Source organism: Nomascus leucogenys, chromosome 18 (genome assembly GCF_006542625.1).
Source record: "Nomascus leucogenys isolate Asia chromosome 18, Asia_NLE_v1, whole genome shotgun sequence".
Classification (NCBI taxonomy): domain Eukaryota; kingdom Metazoa; phylum Chordata; class Mammalia; order Primates; family Hylobatidae; genus Nomascus; species Nomascus leucogenys.
Genome location: NC_044398.1, coordinates 22,903,560 through 22,919,730, shown reverse-complemented (window position 1 = coordinate 22,919,730; position 16,171 = coordinate 22,903,560). Strand labels below are relative to the sequence as shown.

The 16,171-nt window shown below is 37.8% G+C and overlaps 1 protein-coding gene across 1 annotated transcript in view; it reads right to left on the bottom strand.

The window, feature by feature from the left end:
* MCU (mitochondrial calcium uniporter) overlaps positions 1 to 16,171 on the bottom strand; it is a 197,401-nt gene that overhangs the window by 39,044 nt on the left and 142,186 nt on the right. Inside the window, exon 2 of the mRNA XM_003271237.4 lies at positions 14,304 to 14,373. Coding sequence (XP_003271285.1) covers positions 14,304 to 14,373 — 70 coding nt within the window. The remainder of the gene's footprint in view (positions 1 to 14,303; positions 14,374 to 16,171) is intronic.

Sequence of the window (16,171 nt, the reverse complement as noted above, 5' to 3'; positions counted from 1 at the left end):
TCACACTCCGGGGACTGTTGTGGGGTGGGGGGAGGGACAGCATTAGGAGATATACCTAATGCTAAATGACGAGTTAATGGGTGCAGCAAAACAACATGGCACATGGATACATATGTAACAAACCTGCACATTGTGCACATGTACCCTAAAACCTAAAGTATAATAATAATTAAAAAAAAAAGAAAAAAAAAAGAAATTTAATTGCCACTGTAACAGTGTTGAGAGGCAGGACCTTTAAGAGGTGATTGGGTCATGAAGGCTCTGCCCTGTTAACTGGATTTTTGCCATTATCATAGGAGTGGGTTAGTTACTGGGGGAGTGGATTCCTGATAAAACAAAAAGGGTGAGTTCAAGTCAATTTCCCCTCTCTGTCTCCTGTGCACACTTCCTCACCATGTGATGCCTTCTGCCATGTTACAATGCAGCAAGAAGACCCTCACTAGATGGACTCCTCGATCTTGGACTTCCCAGAACTGTAAGCCAAATCAATCTTTTCTTCATAAATTACTCAGTTTGCAATTGATATAGCAGCAAAGAAATGGACTAAGATAGTATAGATGCCTGTTGACTTATGATGAGATTACCTCTGCATAAACCCACTGTAAGTCAAAAAATGCATTTAATACTCCAACAAATCCATCATAAAGTCAAAAAACTATAAGTTGAACCATCAGAAGTCAGGGATTGTCTATATTCATGCCCTGTGTAGTGTCATCCACATTAAATCAGGGCTGGTCTGCAGAACCAATATGATACAGCTGAAGTGATGATGTGTAACTTCCAAGACTATGTCTTAATAGACTTTACTTCTGCTTTGGTCTCTTGTACACTTGCTCTAGGGGAAGCCGGTCATCATATCATGAGGACAATCCTGCAGCCCTATGGAGAAGCCCACATGGAGAAGTGGTACCTTCTTGACCAAAAGTAAACTTGTCAACCATGTTAGTGAGTCACCTTAGAATCAGATCTTCTGGCCTCAGTCAAGCCAGATGATTAAGGCCCTGACTGACATGGGGCTGCACCCTCATAAGACTACAAACTGCTCAGCCAAACTATTCCTAAATCCCTAATCCACAGAAACATGAGAGATAATAAAAGATTAGTTTATGCCCCTTTGTTGTAATTTGCTGTACAGTATTAAATAACCAAATATAGTATGACTTTGCATATATTTATATTTTATAGTAATATCCCCTATACATGGAGGATATGTTCTAAGACCCTCAGTGAATACCCAAATGCAGATAGTACAGAACCCTATATATAGTATTTTTTTTCCTACACATACATACCTATGATAAAGTTGAGGAACTACCTATTTCTGGCTTTTGACTGGAGGCTATGCTTCCCAGCCTGTTAGAATGGCCACCCTGTAGGCTGCAACCCTTTATGAGAAATGAAGTTCTCCTTTCCAAATTTATAAACCTTGGAATTCTTCAGCTGACATGACTGGCCTATGAGGATGGGATCTGTGGAGAACCCCAGGTTCCCCCAACATGATCAGAAATCATTATACAGGACAGGTGCAGTGGCTCATGCCTTAAATCCCAGCACTTTGGGAGGCCGAGTCGGGCAGATCACTTGAGGTCAGGAGTTCTAGATCACCCTGGCCAACATGGTGAAACTCCGTCTCTAGTGAAAAAGTGCAAAAAATTAGCTGGGCATGGTGGCGTGTGCCTGTAGTCCCAGTTACTTGGGAGGCTGAGGCAGGAGAATCGCTTGAACCCGGGAGGCGGAAGTTGCAGTGAGCCGAGTTTGCACCACTGCGCTCCAGCCCGGGTGACAGGGTGAGACTTCGTCTCAATAAAAAAGGAAATCAATACACTGACATCTAAAGCTCCGCTGTCTCCCTGACCACACTGGGAGGAAGTTCCCCTGGATATAAGATCTCTTACTTTTAGGTAGAAGATTTTGGAGGCTTTATTCCTCTCCATTTGGATTATTCCTTTCCACTCCTTCCCTTCATTGCTTCCTGGTCCCTTCCCAGTCCCTATCCTGGTTCCCTCCATCTGAACCCTAAAGGGAACTTTGTTAGCTCTGGCTTTGAGGGATGGGAGGAACCTTCCCAGTCCAGTCAAACATTTTCATTTTCAAAAAAGAAGAAAAAAATTTTTTTTAAGTTTAATTTATAAATTAGGCACAATAAGAGATTATCAGAAAGAACTAAGAAAAAAATAGAACAATTAAAACAACATGCCAGCATCACTACTCTTGTACATGGGGGGGTTAGTATTAAGTAAAATAAGGGTTACTTGACCACAAGTGCTGCAGTACTGTAACAGTCAATCCAGTAACTGAAACAGCTACTAAGTGATTAATGGGTGAGTAGCATATAAAGCATGGATATGCTGAACAAAGGGATGATTCACATCCCAGGTGGGATCGAGCAGGATAGCACAAAATTTCATCACACTACTCAGAATAGCATACAATTTAAAACTTATTAACTGGGCCATGCGCGGTGGCTCACACCTGTAATCTCAGCACTTTGGGAGGCTGATGCAGGCAGATCACTTGAGGTCAGGAGTTTCAGACCAGCCTGGCCAACATGGTAAAACCCTGTCTCTGCTGAAAATACAAATATTAGCTGGGTGTGGTGGCAGGCACCTGTAATCCCAGCTACTTGGGAGACTGAGGCAGAAGAATTGCTTGAACCTGGGAGGCAGAGGTTGCAGTGAGCTGATATTGCACCACTGCACTCCAGCCTGTGACAGAGCAAGACTCTGTCTCAAAAAAAAAAAAAAATTATTTCTGGAATTTTCCATTTAATATTTTCAGACTGCGGTTGCCCGTGGGTAATTGAAACTATGGAAAGTGAAGCCATGGAAAAAGGGGTGGAGGGGAGACTCCTATATATAAAGGATCATGGTATATACAACCCTCTAAAACTTGCCTTTTATGATAATCATTGCTTTGAGGTTTATCAAAGTTGAATCATATTTCTGGAAATATTCACTTAAATTCCTACATATAAGGAAGTGGTAAATTTTAAAAAAAGAAAAAAAACTCCTATATAGAATTTCGTTCTATGAATACATTGCTTAACGACAGGGATAAATTCTGAGAAATACATCATTAGGTGATTCTGTCACTGTGTGAACATCATAGATAATATTTACAAAACCTAGAAGGTATAGCCTACTACACACCTAGTAGGTATCTAGGTATTGCTCTTAGGCTACAAACCTGTAAACCATGTTACTGTGCTGAATACTGTCAGCAACTGTAACACAGTGGTAAGTATTTGTATATCTAAACATTTCTGAACACAGAAAAGGTGCAGTAAAAATACAGTATTATACTCTTTTGGGACCAACATCATATATGTGGCCCATTGTTGACTGAAACGTTGTTATTCAGTATATGCATGACTGTATACCATAATTTGTATATTGAAAAACCAGATTTTCCCCCATTATAAATAAAAATAAGGCTAAGAGAAAGTAGCACTACTCAATGTTTTTAGTTTCTGATGTAAATTTTTATTTCCTTTTAGAGCCTTGTGTTTCACATTTTACTCCTTAATTCATCTGGAACTTATTTTTGTGATGTAGAGAAGTTGATTGTAATAGCACCATTTATTAAATAGTCTGCCCTTTCTCCTTGGCTTTACAATGCTAATCAATCACATGTCAGATTTCTATATATGCGAGCTTCCTCTAATCTGATCCAACAATCTTTCCTGTACCAATACTTCATTGTTTTGATTATTATAGTTTTAGAAATATGTCTTAATATGTGCTTAGGTACCACATGTCCCCTTGTTTTCCTATTCCAAATTTATCTTAGTTTTTTATATAGCTTTACTCTTTCATGTGAATTTTTAAGTAAGTTGATCAGCTCCTACTGGGGTTTTGATTAGCATTGCATTGAGTTTATAAATTCATTCTTCATATCTATTAACATGGCATAACTCTGCATTTATTCCTCTTATGTCCTTCAGTAAAGTTTATTATTCTCAATAAACATCTTACATTTTATTTTTACTAGTTTCATGCCTAGATGCTCTCAAGTAATTTAACAATCACTTATATTCCTAAGGATAATTCCAAAAGTCTATATGCTTTTTTGTTAAATTATATGTTAGACAAAATACAAGATTGCCATTTTAATAGAATAAACTAAATATCTATCTACTTTGGTGACAATAAGGAGCTTCCTTATACATTATCACAAAAACACCCTCAGAATATCTATATATATATTATTTTTTGAGACAGAGTCGCACTCTTGTCACCCAGTGGCATGATCAAGACTCACTGCAGCCTTGACCTCCCAGGTTTAAGAGATCCTCCTAAGTAGCTAGAACTACAGGTATATGTCTCCATGCCCAGCTAATTTTTTGTATTTCTATTTTTTTACATTTTTTTTTGAGATGGAGTCTTGCTTTGTTGCCCAGGCTGGAGTGCAGTGGCACAATCTTGGCTCACTGCAACCTCTGTCTCCCGGGTTCAAGTGATTCTTCTGCCTCAGCCCCCAACTAACTGGAATTACAGGTGCCCACCACCATGCCCAGCTAATTTTTATATTTTTAGTAGAGACGGTGTTTTGCCATGTTGGCCAGGCTGGTCTCGAACTCCTGACCTAAGGTGATCTGCCTGCCTTGGCCCCGCAAAGTACTGAGATTACCGGCATGAGCCACCACACCCAGCCTAATTTTTTGTATTTTTAGTAGAGACGGTTTTACCAAGTTGCCTAGGCTGGTCTCAATCTCCTGAACTCAGGTGATCAACCTGCCTTGGCCTCCCAAAGTGCTAGGATCACAGGCGCGAGCTGCTGCACCTGACAGAATATCTATAATTAATATGTATAAACAAAATGTGTTTGCTTCACAATAATCTCAGAAAAATCTACTTAAATATGTAAAGTAATTAAAATTTTCTTTAAATGTCAAGAGAAGAAAAATGACTGCTTCCACTGAGTTTAACAAGGGGAAAAGACTGTAAGTTAAACATCAAATGCTGGCAAGGATGTGAAGCAACAGGAACTCTCATTCATTACTGTTCGGAATACAAAATAGTACAACCACTTTGGTAGACGGTTTGGTGTTTTCTTACAAAAATAAACATACTGCTACCAACCACAATTCTCTGTATTTACCCAAAGGAGCTGAAAAATGCCCATAGAAAAACTTGCACACAGATGTTTGTAGTAGCTTTATTCATAATTGCCAAAACTTGGAAGCAACCAAGATGTCCTTCAGTAGGCAAGTGGACAAATTGTGGTACACCCAGATAATAGACTATTATTCAGTGCTACAAAGAAATGAGCTATCAAGCCATAAAAAGACATAGAGAAAACTTAAATGTATCTTACTAAGTGAAAGATGTCAATCAGAAAAGGCTACATGCTGTATGATTCCTACTATAAGACATTCTGGAAAAGGCAAAACTATGGAGATAGTAAAAGATTAGTACCTGCCTGCCAGGAGTTAGGGAGAAGGGAGACATGAATAGGTAGAGCACAGAGGATTTTTAGGGCGGTGAAACTCCTCTGTGTGATACTATAATGGTGGATACATGTCATATATACATTTGCCCAAAACCCATAGGATGTAAAACACCAAGCGTGAACCCTAACGAAAATTACAGACTTGGGGTTGTAATGATGTGTCAATGCAGGCTCATCAATTATAACAAATGTACCCCTCTCATGGGAAGATATTAATCATGGGGGAGGGTATGCAAGGATTTGGGGGCAAGGAATATATAGGATATTTCTGTACCCTTCTCTCATTTGGGATGTGAACCGAAAACTGCTCTAAAAAAAGTCTGTTTTTTTAGTATTTTTGGTTAATTAACCTCTTTGAGAATCTGATAAAGCTATGGATGAACTTCTTCCTCAACCCTATTTCCTGAAAAAATCCAAACAGTTTATACATAAAAATTTTAGATATAATTTAGAAAATAAATTATTTTATTTACTTATAATTATTTTATAATTATTATTTATTTATAAAATAAATTATTTTATTCCAATGCAATTATTGTTGCACTGGAAACTGATTTTCTTCATATTGCCGTATTTTAAAAATAAATGTTTACAAAACCTGAAGGATTATTTCCCTCAGTTTTGAACCAAAATTAATGGCCATTTCCTGGTTTTTAAAAAGAAATAAAATATACAAATTAAACAGAAAACAAATGTTAATTCAAGAGGAAAGAACATGTAAATTACAAGCTGCTATTGTTTGGCTTGACTAAAGAAGTCACATACTGCCCTAGTTTTGGAACATGGTAAATTGAATATTATCTTTGATATCCAAAAGGTTGTGTACTTTCTGTTTTGATGAAAAGTGGTACTGAAAATTCCAAGAAAGGTATATGGTAACAAACAGAATCACAGCTCACTTTGCGAAATGATGCTAGGTTAGGCTTGTGCAAGGAAATTAAGAATTGTCTGAGAATTATTTCATATCACTACTCAATACAATATCAAAAGTGAAAAGATTATAACTCCAAGTTTCAATTGTGAGGTTTTCTGTGTGGAGGTAATCTTTAAGATCTCTGCGGTTCTTCTACATGCCTACAGAGAAACTGACAAAACTTTTCATTCATGACTGGCCTACAGAAATACTTCAAGTAGTAGAAAATTCACATGGTTGTCCATTTCTACAGGACTATAGGACTACAGGTGTGCGCCACCACGCCCAGCTAATTTTTTGTATTTTTAGTAGAGCCGGTTTCACCATGTTGCCTAGGCTGGTCTCAAACTCCTGGCTTTACCTTACTCAGAGCAATAGCTTGGCTAAGAGTTTATGATTTTTCTGCCAAATCCATAACAACTATAAGGTCTTGAATTAGATTACTCATTCATAAAGCCCCAAATATCCCCAAGTAAATCAAGCTATGATTAAACTCCTCCTGTACCAATCTTTCTTTTCTCTTAAAAAGCAAAACTCCTGCCAAATTTAATCAAGCAAAGGAGAATTTTAAATTTTTATCCTTTTGTTTGATAAAAACCTGTTCTCATGAAATTGATTACTTCTGCGGTAGCAGGCAAAACTTTTAGGCCTAAGAGTCTTCAAAGCCAGTATGTGCCAGTGAAAGAAAAGCAATGCATTATTACAATGGGTGGAGCTGCTTTCTCAACTCTGAGGCAGTGTAAGTATGCACATTGCTAAGTTTGGAAGATGCACCATCTGTGCAGAGTACTAAGATCTTTATTACAGTCAAAAATTTTTTTGGGGTCAGGCGCGGTGGCTCACGCCTGTAATCCCACAACTTTGGGAGGCCGAGGCGGGTGGATCACCTGAGGTCAGGAGTTTGAGAACAGCCTGGTCAACATGGTGAAACCCCATCTCTAATAAAAATACAAGAATTAGCCAGGCATGGTGGCGGGTGCCTGTAACCCCGGCTACTCGGGAGGCTGAGGCAGGAGAATCACTTGAACCCAGGAGAAGGAGGCTGCAGTGAGCTGATTGCTATTGCACTCCAGCCTGGCGACAAGAGCAAAACTGCATCTCAAAAAAAAAAAATTTTTTTTTTCTGGTAGTTATTTTGGCAAAGAAATTTAACAGTCTGTCAGAGATGCTGGTAGCCATTAATATTAACAGCCTTTGTAATTTTCACAAGAGACCTGGTATTAGGAATTTTTCTTTAATTGTGTCAACATGCATGTTAACAGACAAAAACTAGGAACTAACTGCTTTGAACAGTATCAGTTATTTTCATCAAGCTGCATTCTGGAGGAAAATTAGTTAGTTTCCAATTCCCTTAAAATTCACTTCAAAATATTGGAAAAAATGATGACAATCCTGAAGTGGATCTGAAATCTGACATAAATTTGCTTCTGCTCCAAGCAAAGTAGTTCACTGTCAGCACATAAAGGTCTTTCCAATTTCATGTGGCTTCTTTTCTTGGTAATATAAAAGTCAATCTTGAAGAATCCTTCAAGAAAAGAGTTCTGTGATGAAACAAGTTCATCCACATTTTGGTAAAGTTTCAAACTGTAATTACTACTTACAAAAAAAAATCTGAACTGTTGGATATATTTTTAAAATAAAAAAATATAAGGTGCTTCTGTTTTCACAACTTTGTATTTAAGTTGGTGAGAACTCTGCCGCATTAAAATACTTAGGCTCTGTGTGCCCTATAATTTTTGGTGATTAAGTAGCTTCAATGCTTCATTTCTTTTTTGTTGTCAAGTCTTTTTAAAGTTGGAATGAAAGATATATAGTGGTGGGGTATAGTGGTTGGGTATGTATGTGCCCTCAATACAATAATGACACAGCATTTCCAACTGTGTACAACAGTTACTAACATGACTTGACAAAAAAAGTCATTAATAACATTTGTCCCCTTTCCCTCAAAACTATTTTAAAAACTCACAAGAAAAACTCTAGACTATATAAAGAACTCTTACAACTCAATAATAAGAAGATAAATAGTCAAATGTTTTTAAAAGGTCCTTTGAATAGACACTTTACTAAATAAAATATCCGAATGGTTAATAAACACATGAAAAGATGTTCAGTATCATTAATTATCAGTGAAATCCAAATTAAAGCCACAATGAAGTAATGTTACACATCCATTAGAGTGTCTATAATCAAGATCGATTGTACCAAGGTTGGGGAGGATGTAGGGAGACTGTCACACTGATGTACTGCTGGTGGGAATGTAAAATGGTACAGTCACTTTGGAAAACAGTTTTCAGTTTCTTAAAACATTAAGCATATACCTACAATATAACCCAACCATTCCATTCATAAGTATCTATCCAAGAAGAATGAAAACCTGTCCATACAAAGACTCGCAGGCAAATGTCGGCAGCAGTGTTTTTTTTGTTTGTTTTTTGTTTTTTTTGAGATGGAGTCTCGCTTTGTCGCCCAGGCTGGAGTGCAGTGACACGATCTCGGCTCACTGCAAGCTCTGCCTCCTGGGTTCACACCATTCCCCGGCCTCAGCCTCCCGAGTAGTTGGGACTACAGGTGCCTGCCACCATGCCTGGCTAATTTTTTTTTGTGTGTTTTTTTAGTAGAGACAGGGTTTTACCATGTTAGCCAGGACGTTCTCGATCTCCTGACCTCATGATCCGCCCGCCTCGGCCTCCCAAAGTGCTGGGATTACAGGTGTGAGCCAGCACGCCCGGCCAGCAGCATTATTTTTAATAGTTCAAAATGGAAAACAATCCTAATGTCCCTCATTTGGTGAATGAATAAACAAAATGTGATATTTTCATATACTGGAATACTACCCAGCAATAAAAATAAAGAACTACAAATACATACTACAACATGGATAAGCCTTGAAAGCATTGTGCTGTGTAAAAGAAGCTAGATGCAAAAGACTACATATTGTATGAGTCCATTTATATGACATTTTTGGAAAAGGTTTAACTACAGAGACAGAAAGCAAATTAGTGGTTACCTGGGGTTGAGGGTGTGAGTGAAGATTAGAACTGGGGAACTTAAAAAAAAAAATCTTGCTACCCTATCAACTGACAAACAAGCAAGCGGTCCAAAGATGGATTGTTGTGGCCAGCGGTGGCTCACCCCTGTAATCCCAGCACTTTGAGAGACTGAGGTGGGTGGATCACCTGAGGTCAGGAGTTCGAGACCAGCCTGGCCAACATGGTGAAACCCCCTCTCTACTAAAAGTACAAAAATCAGTCGGGCGTGATGGTGTGCGTTTGTAATCCCAGCTGCTAGGGAGGCTGAAGCACGAGAAACGCTTGAACCCGGGAGGCAGAGATTGCAGTGAGCCGAGACTGAACCACTGCACTCCAGCCTGGGTGATGGAGCAAGACTCCATCTCAAAAAAAAAAAAAAAAAAAAAAAAAAATAGATGGTTTGTTGTGACAGATGTATAATGATGGGTAAATTTTATGGTATGTGAAATATAGCTCAGTAAAGCTTCTTTAAAAAGTAACAGGACAGAAAACAAACAAAAAAAGCTGGAGCATATATCTGGTTCCCAAAACCACTCACAGACCTTAGGTTTAGAATTTATATTATCTATTACTCGGGTTGACTAAACAGATGATTATTATTAAACAGGAATTTCAGATACTTTCATTATTAAAATTACTTGCCCACAAACAATTTTTGTAGGGAAATCTTGTATCTTTTGTTAAGTACAAGATAAACATAACAACTCTCTAGCAATTCCCTCTCACTCTTTTTTTTTTTTTGTTAGACAAGGTCTGACTCTGTCGTTCAGGAGAGAGCAGTGCGGTAGCAGGATCATAGCTCACTGTCGCCTTGACTTCCCTCCTCATTGCAGCCTTGACCTCCTGGGCTCAAGCAATCCTCCCACCTCAGCCTCCCAAGTAGCTGGGACTACAGGCACATGCCACCATGCCCAGCTAATTTTTGTATTTTTTAGTAGAGATGAGGTCTATGTTGCCCAGGCTGGTCTTGAACTCCTGAGCTCAAGACATCCTCCCACCTTGGCCTCCCAAAGTGCTGGGATTACAGGCATGAGCCACCATGCCTGGCCCTAGCAATTCTTAATACAAGGCAAATTGAGTAGGATTACATTTCTGGATAAAGAAATAAAAGCAGCTAGATAAGGCTATTTTTCTTGCTCTTTCTCTAGTTCACCTTTCACACTTTCCCAATAGTTAGAGTGAAGATAGGTCCTGGTCTACACTATTAAAAAGTATCCAGCAGCCGGGCGCAGTGGCTCACACTGGTAATCCCAACACTTTGGTAGGCTGAGATGGGTGGATCACAAGGTCAAGAGATTGAGACCATCCTGGCCAACACAGTGAAACCCTGTCTCTACCAAAAATACAAAAAAAAAAAAAAAAAAATTAGCTGGGCGTGGTGGTGGGCGCCCAAAGTCCCAGCCACTCGGGAGGCTGAGGCAGGAGAATCACTTGAACCCGGGAGGCGGAAGTTGCAGTGAGCCGAGATTGTGCCACCGCACTCCAGCCTGGTGACAGAGCGAAGACTCGGTCTCAAAAAAAAAAAAAAAAAAAAAGTATCAGGCATCTCCTTTCACCCTCAAAAGTGTTCTGAGTTGGATGATAAATTATACAAACTGTCTACAGCAGAATTATCCACATCCTTAACTTCCACTAACATGAAGGGAAACCCCTGGAGGCTTTAAAGACTTCAAGTAAGTATAAACCATATAACCATAAAAATTTTACTATTAGTCATTTTACAGTTGAGGATCTGGGGCACAGAGAAATTAAAATGAGAAGTCCAAGACCACGTGTTTTAGATTTGAGGTCTTTAACACTACCACAACCACTCCTTACAGAATAAGTACTGTTTCTACATTTTTCTGTTGGAGGTGTTAACTATTACTATCTACATTAGACGAATGAGGAAACAGGCTTTGACTTATTACTTACCGGGGATTATAAGAAGGTTAAGTGGTAGAACTGGGATATAAACCTAGGTCTGCTTGTCTCCAAAGCTTGTACTCTAAACCTTTAAGCAGATTGCCTCTCATAAAAGCGAACATGGGTGTGAGTATGAGTATGTGTTTGTTCCATGGTTTGGTCTAGGGGAATCTGTATCACTATAAAATTGTATGCAAAATTTCCTATGTTTATATAAATTCTTCTAGAGAAAGGATCTAGAGCTTTCAATAGATTCTCATAAGTATTTACGATACCAAAAAAAAAAAAAATCTAGAACCTGTTAGATTGCTTTGTTAGAGAGGTAAGCATTTAAGATAATCTACATATTTTATTATCAGCTGTTACCGTCATAACCAGATTTGTCAACTAACATAATTAACAAACAATTACTGAAAAGCAGTATATATAAGTATATTTACTAAGTATATAATACCATAATTATAGGATATGATATTTTAGACCTTGTACTTCTAAAAACTGAGGGTCAAGCCCTCATTTAATACTGAAGATGACCAACAGTCACAACAAAGAGCAGGGAGTGATGGTAGAAATTTCTGTTACTGGCGACCAAACTGTACTTATTGGAGTAGCTGTGGATTAAGCAGTTTTCTCACATGCTATACTGACCTAAGGTGAAATTAACTTAGAAGTACAAAATTAGAAAGATGTATAAAAAGGACATCAAGCTACATTAAAGCAAATAATTTTGTGCTTTTATTTCTTGATAACTAATATGAATTCGTTTTCTTAAGAAGGATAGTGTTGGTAGGAATTTGGGGAGACACTCTTTTTTTCTTAAGTTGGTATCCTTTTAGCTTTTGTAAAAATAATATTGCCTTCAAACCCTCATAATGGCAACCTATCAGCATTTATGTCCTCTGATAACATTTGGCTAGATACCTAACTGCACCATTGTTAAATTACTGAAATATCTCCATATGGATAGAATATAGGTATATATAACACAGCCTATATATATATATATATAAAAGATTAATAGTAATGGTAATAAGTAGCAAATTAATATCAATTCCAATATGAATTCATTAGTTCAAGTTAATTGCCACGAAATATCATAACCACCAATGGGACTTGACCTTCCTGCTATAGTATAACATGTGACTTGGTTGATATTCTTTATGAATATATATTGATATATGTGGATACTGAATATATGACAATTTCAAACAATATCATAAAGACTAGAAATTTTTGAACGAAATAGTTCAGCAAAACTGAGTGGATTCAGCCATATAAACTTTTTTTTTTTTTTTACAGTGAAATTCTTTTTATTCAAACTATCTAATGATGGCACCCTGCAGTGGTAATGGAATAAGTCAGAACCTGGGAGTGGTGCTGGCATAGATGTGGACAGTCACCATTTGGCTATTTAATGGACCAAGCAGTGTCAAGAGGAAGAGAGATACCCACCCACTGCATTGAAGGAGCTTAAGGAGGGAAAGGAATAGGTAGCATAGCCAGGTGGCATTATGGTCCTCTGGCTCTTGGCCACGTAGAAAGTACTGCTATCTGGGTACATACTGACTCTTGACTGGGGGCAACACAGCTACCTTTCTGGCCACAACACAGTGCTAAGTGCTGCTTTTTAATTTATACATTAATTGGTACTAATTTTTAGTTTTTTGTCTTTAAGAGACTGGAAACAGAGAGCCAGCTAATATTTTCCTTATTTTGATTTTGGTCTATTTTCCCCTTTTAACCTTTCCATATTACAAATGAGTAATCACAATGGATTTTTCTTCCAAATTTAGAAGATTTGGCAAATATAAGCACACTGTGTATAAATTCACATAACAGCCTTGGGAGGTGATTCTGATAACACTGCAAATATACTGACTAAATGTTGGGGATTCTAGTGTTCTCATGATTCATTTTCTGGGCTTCTTTAGTTTTAGGCACCCTTGTAAATTTGCAGGATGCTCTTTCAGTGGTTGTTATGCTTACGAATTAATGTTTCTAAGGTTGAAATCAGAGCTCTATCAAACTAAACTTTACACAGAGGAAACATATCTAACAGTCAACCCCTAAACTAAGCAACCTAAACTGTAAATGCACAATACCGGATAAGAGAAATGACAATAAGAGTTGTAAACACATCTCTCTCCACTACCATAAAAACAACAAAGGTTTGGATCCTGTCGCCAGTTTACAGCATCATAGACATTTACAAAGGATTGCGTGTGGTCTCCAAGCATCTGTTTATCCCTTCCCACATCAAAGAAGAGTATTGCAGTCCTATGCCTAAGTAGGGAAAAAGACAAGCAAGAGCAGGAGGTCTCAGACTTTGAGTTCCTTCTGTCTAGGCTCTGATACAACAAGAGGCTGGAGTGTTTAATCATTATCCATAATGTGAAGACCCAATGGTTAGAAAACACCAAAGATGGTGCTTCTGTGATCTTCACATTAACTATATCCCTAGTTTTAACAGATAAATGAGGCCAGGCACAGTGGCTCGTGCCTATAATCCCAGCACTTTGGGAGGCCGAGGTGGGCGGATCACGTGGGTTCGAGACCAGTGTGTCCAACATGGTGAAACCCTGTCTCTACAAAAAATACAAAAATTAGTTGGGCATGGTGGTGCTCGCCTGGTCCCAGCTGCTTGGGAGGCTGAGGCAGAAGAATTGCTTGAACCCAGGAGGCGGAGGCTGCACTAAGCTGAGATCGCACCACTGCACTCCACCTGGGCGACAGACCAAGGCTCCATCTCAAAAATAAAAGATAAATGATCATTTAATCTATGAAGTCTTAATGGAACTTAGTGTTTCTTCTTGGTTTCTTCTCTAAACTCACTAGATCCTCATCCAAATTTTATTTTCCTTTTCCTCCTTTCTCTCTCTGACCCCAAAGCCCACCTTAAGTGAAAGTGTATGGTTTATAAGTTTTTGTGTCAGATAGAGAATAGGAAACACTGAGCTAAGAAGGAAATAATATTAGACATAAAAGGTGGATTTGCTGAAACTCACCATCAGAGGGCACAACAGTACTGCAATAAACAGCTCCCAAATTCTGCCAGGAAGCGATCCTCTGGTGTACCTAGAAAACACAAAAGATACATCTACTGTCAGAAGGGAACAACAAACATATACTTATGTGTGTGTATATAATAAATATATAAATATGATTACTTAAGTAATATGTATGCTTTGTAGAAAACTTTAAAAATACAGATAAAAGAAAATAAAAGTCTTTCAAACTCCCATCATCCTGAAATAATAGTGGTGAACATTTTGGTATGTTTTCAAGATTTATGCAAACATATTTACATATACAAACACAAGTATACATGTTACATTAAACAAAATTAGAATTACACAAATCCTGTTTTATGTACTTTTAAAAACATTTAATATTGATTCTAGGTGCTATCAGGCCTCAGGTAAACTTTCTGGCTTTTTCTTCCTCTGGTTACCTTTCAGATCTGCGTCTCCTTCCTATCTCTTACCAGGTATAAGAGTTATTAAGTAGCTGTATCAAGAATTTACTGTTATTGAGTAGGCATCTGGTCTTTATGTTCACTCTCCTTTTTAAAAAACTTGGGAGGCAACCTCATTACTTGAGTCCCTAATCACGACCGCTTCAGAGTGTTAGAAAAAATCACTCACACTCACATCCACCTCTACTACTTCCTCGAAGAGCAATCACTGTGGATGTGGATCTGGAACTCAGGTTCTCATAACTAAACCATGTTTCAGAATGAATACTGAATACATTTCTCACTTGCCAAATGCTTAATTTATTCCTTTGTATCTTTTACTTTCCCAACCCCAAAAAGTATCAAAGGAAGAGGAAGGGCAGGCATTAACTGAACAAAATCCAATATACCAGCTTCAGGCCTGACATATTCCATTCCATCAGCACAAAGAAAAATCATTTAGCATCTACTAAGCTGTATTAAGGTGTGCATTGTCACAGAGTCCTAAATGATTTTTCTTTGTGCTGATGGACTTCGTATGACTATCATTAATTTCCATCTCGTTTCAACTTAAAAGAGCATGCAGAAATGTGAGACTGACATTTATAAAAAATTTAAATAAATAATTTAAAAATTACTTGAGACTTGGCTCACAGCTAGTTTAGTTTTCAATCTTTGATTCATTAGGAATTACTTCTAGTCAAAGTTAGTAAGTAGAAATCTAATTTCCCCCTAATGACAACATAGCTGTCCCATACAGTGAATAATACATCTTTTCCTTTCTTATTTGAAATGCTATCTTTATAATTTTCCAAATAATTACATGAATTTGGATCTACTTCTGAAATTCTATTCTGTTCATGCTCTAGTAGCCACATTGTTTTAACATTCTAGTCTTATTTCAGTATCTGGTAGGGCTAGTTTTCCCTTATTACTTTTCTTTAAGAAATCTCCCAGCTATTCTTGTTTATTTGTTTCTCCATATGAACTTTAGAGCCAGTTTCTCTAGACACACACACACACACACACACACACACACACACACACACAGAGCTATTGGTTTCAAAAAACAGTATCATGTAGTGGTTAAAAGCACAGAATCTGAAATAATCTTGCCTGAGTTCATTTGGTGGTTCAGTAACTTTAACTGCAGCTCTTGGGCAAGTTAATACCTCCTTCGTGCCTTGGTTTCTTCACTGAAAAATGGGCAAAAAGTGATACTAACATCACCCATATGAAGTAGTTGTGAGGACTAAATGAGTAATACATATAAAGTCCTTAGAACATGACTGGCATAGAGTAAATTCTCAATAAATATTAGCTATGTCTTGTTTTGAGATATTAACTTCTTGGGTTAAAAAAGGATTTTGACTTTTTCCAAAGAATCTTGTTAAGTCTTTCCATTTAAGTCTCTGTATT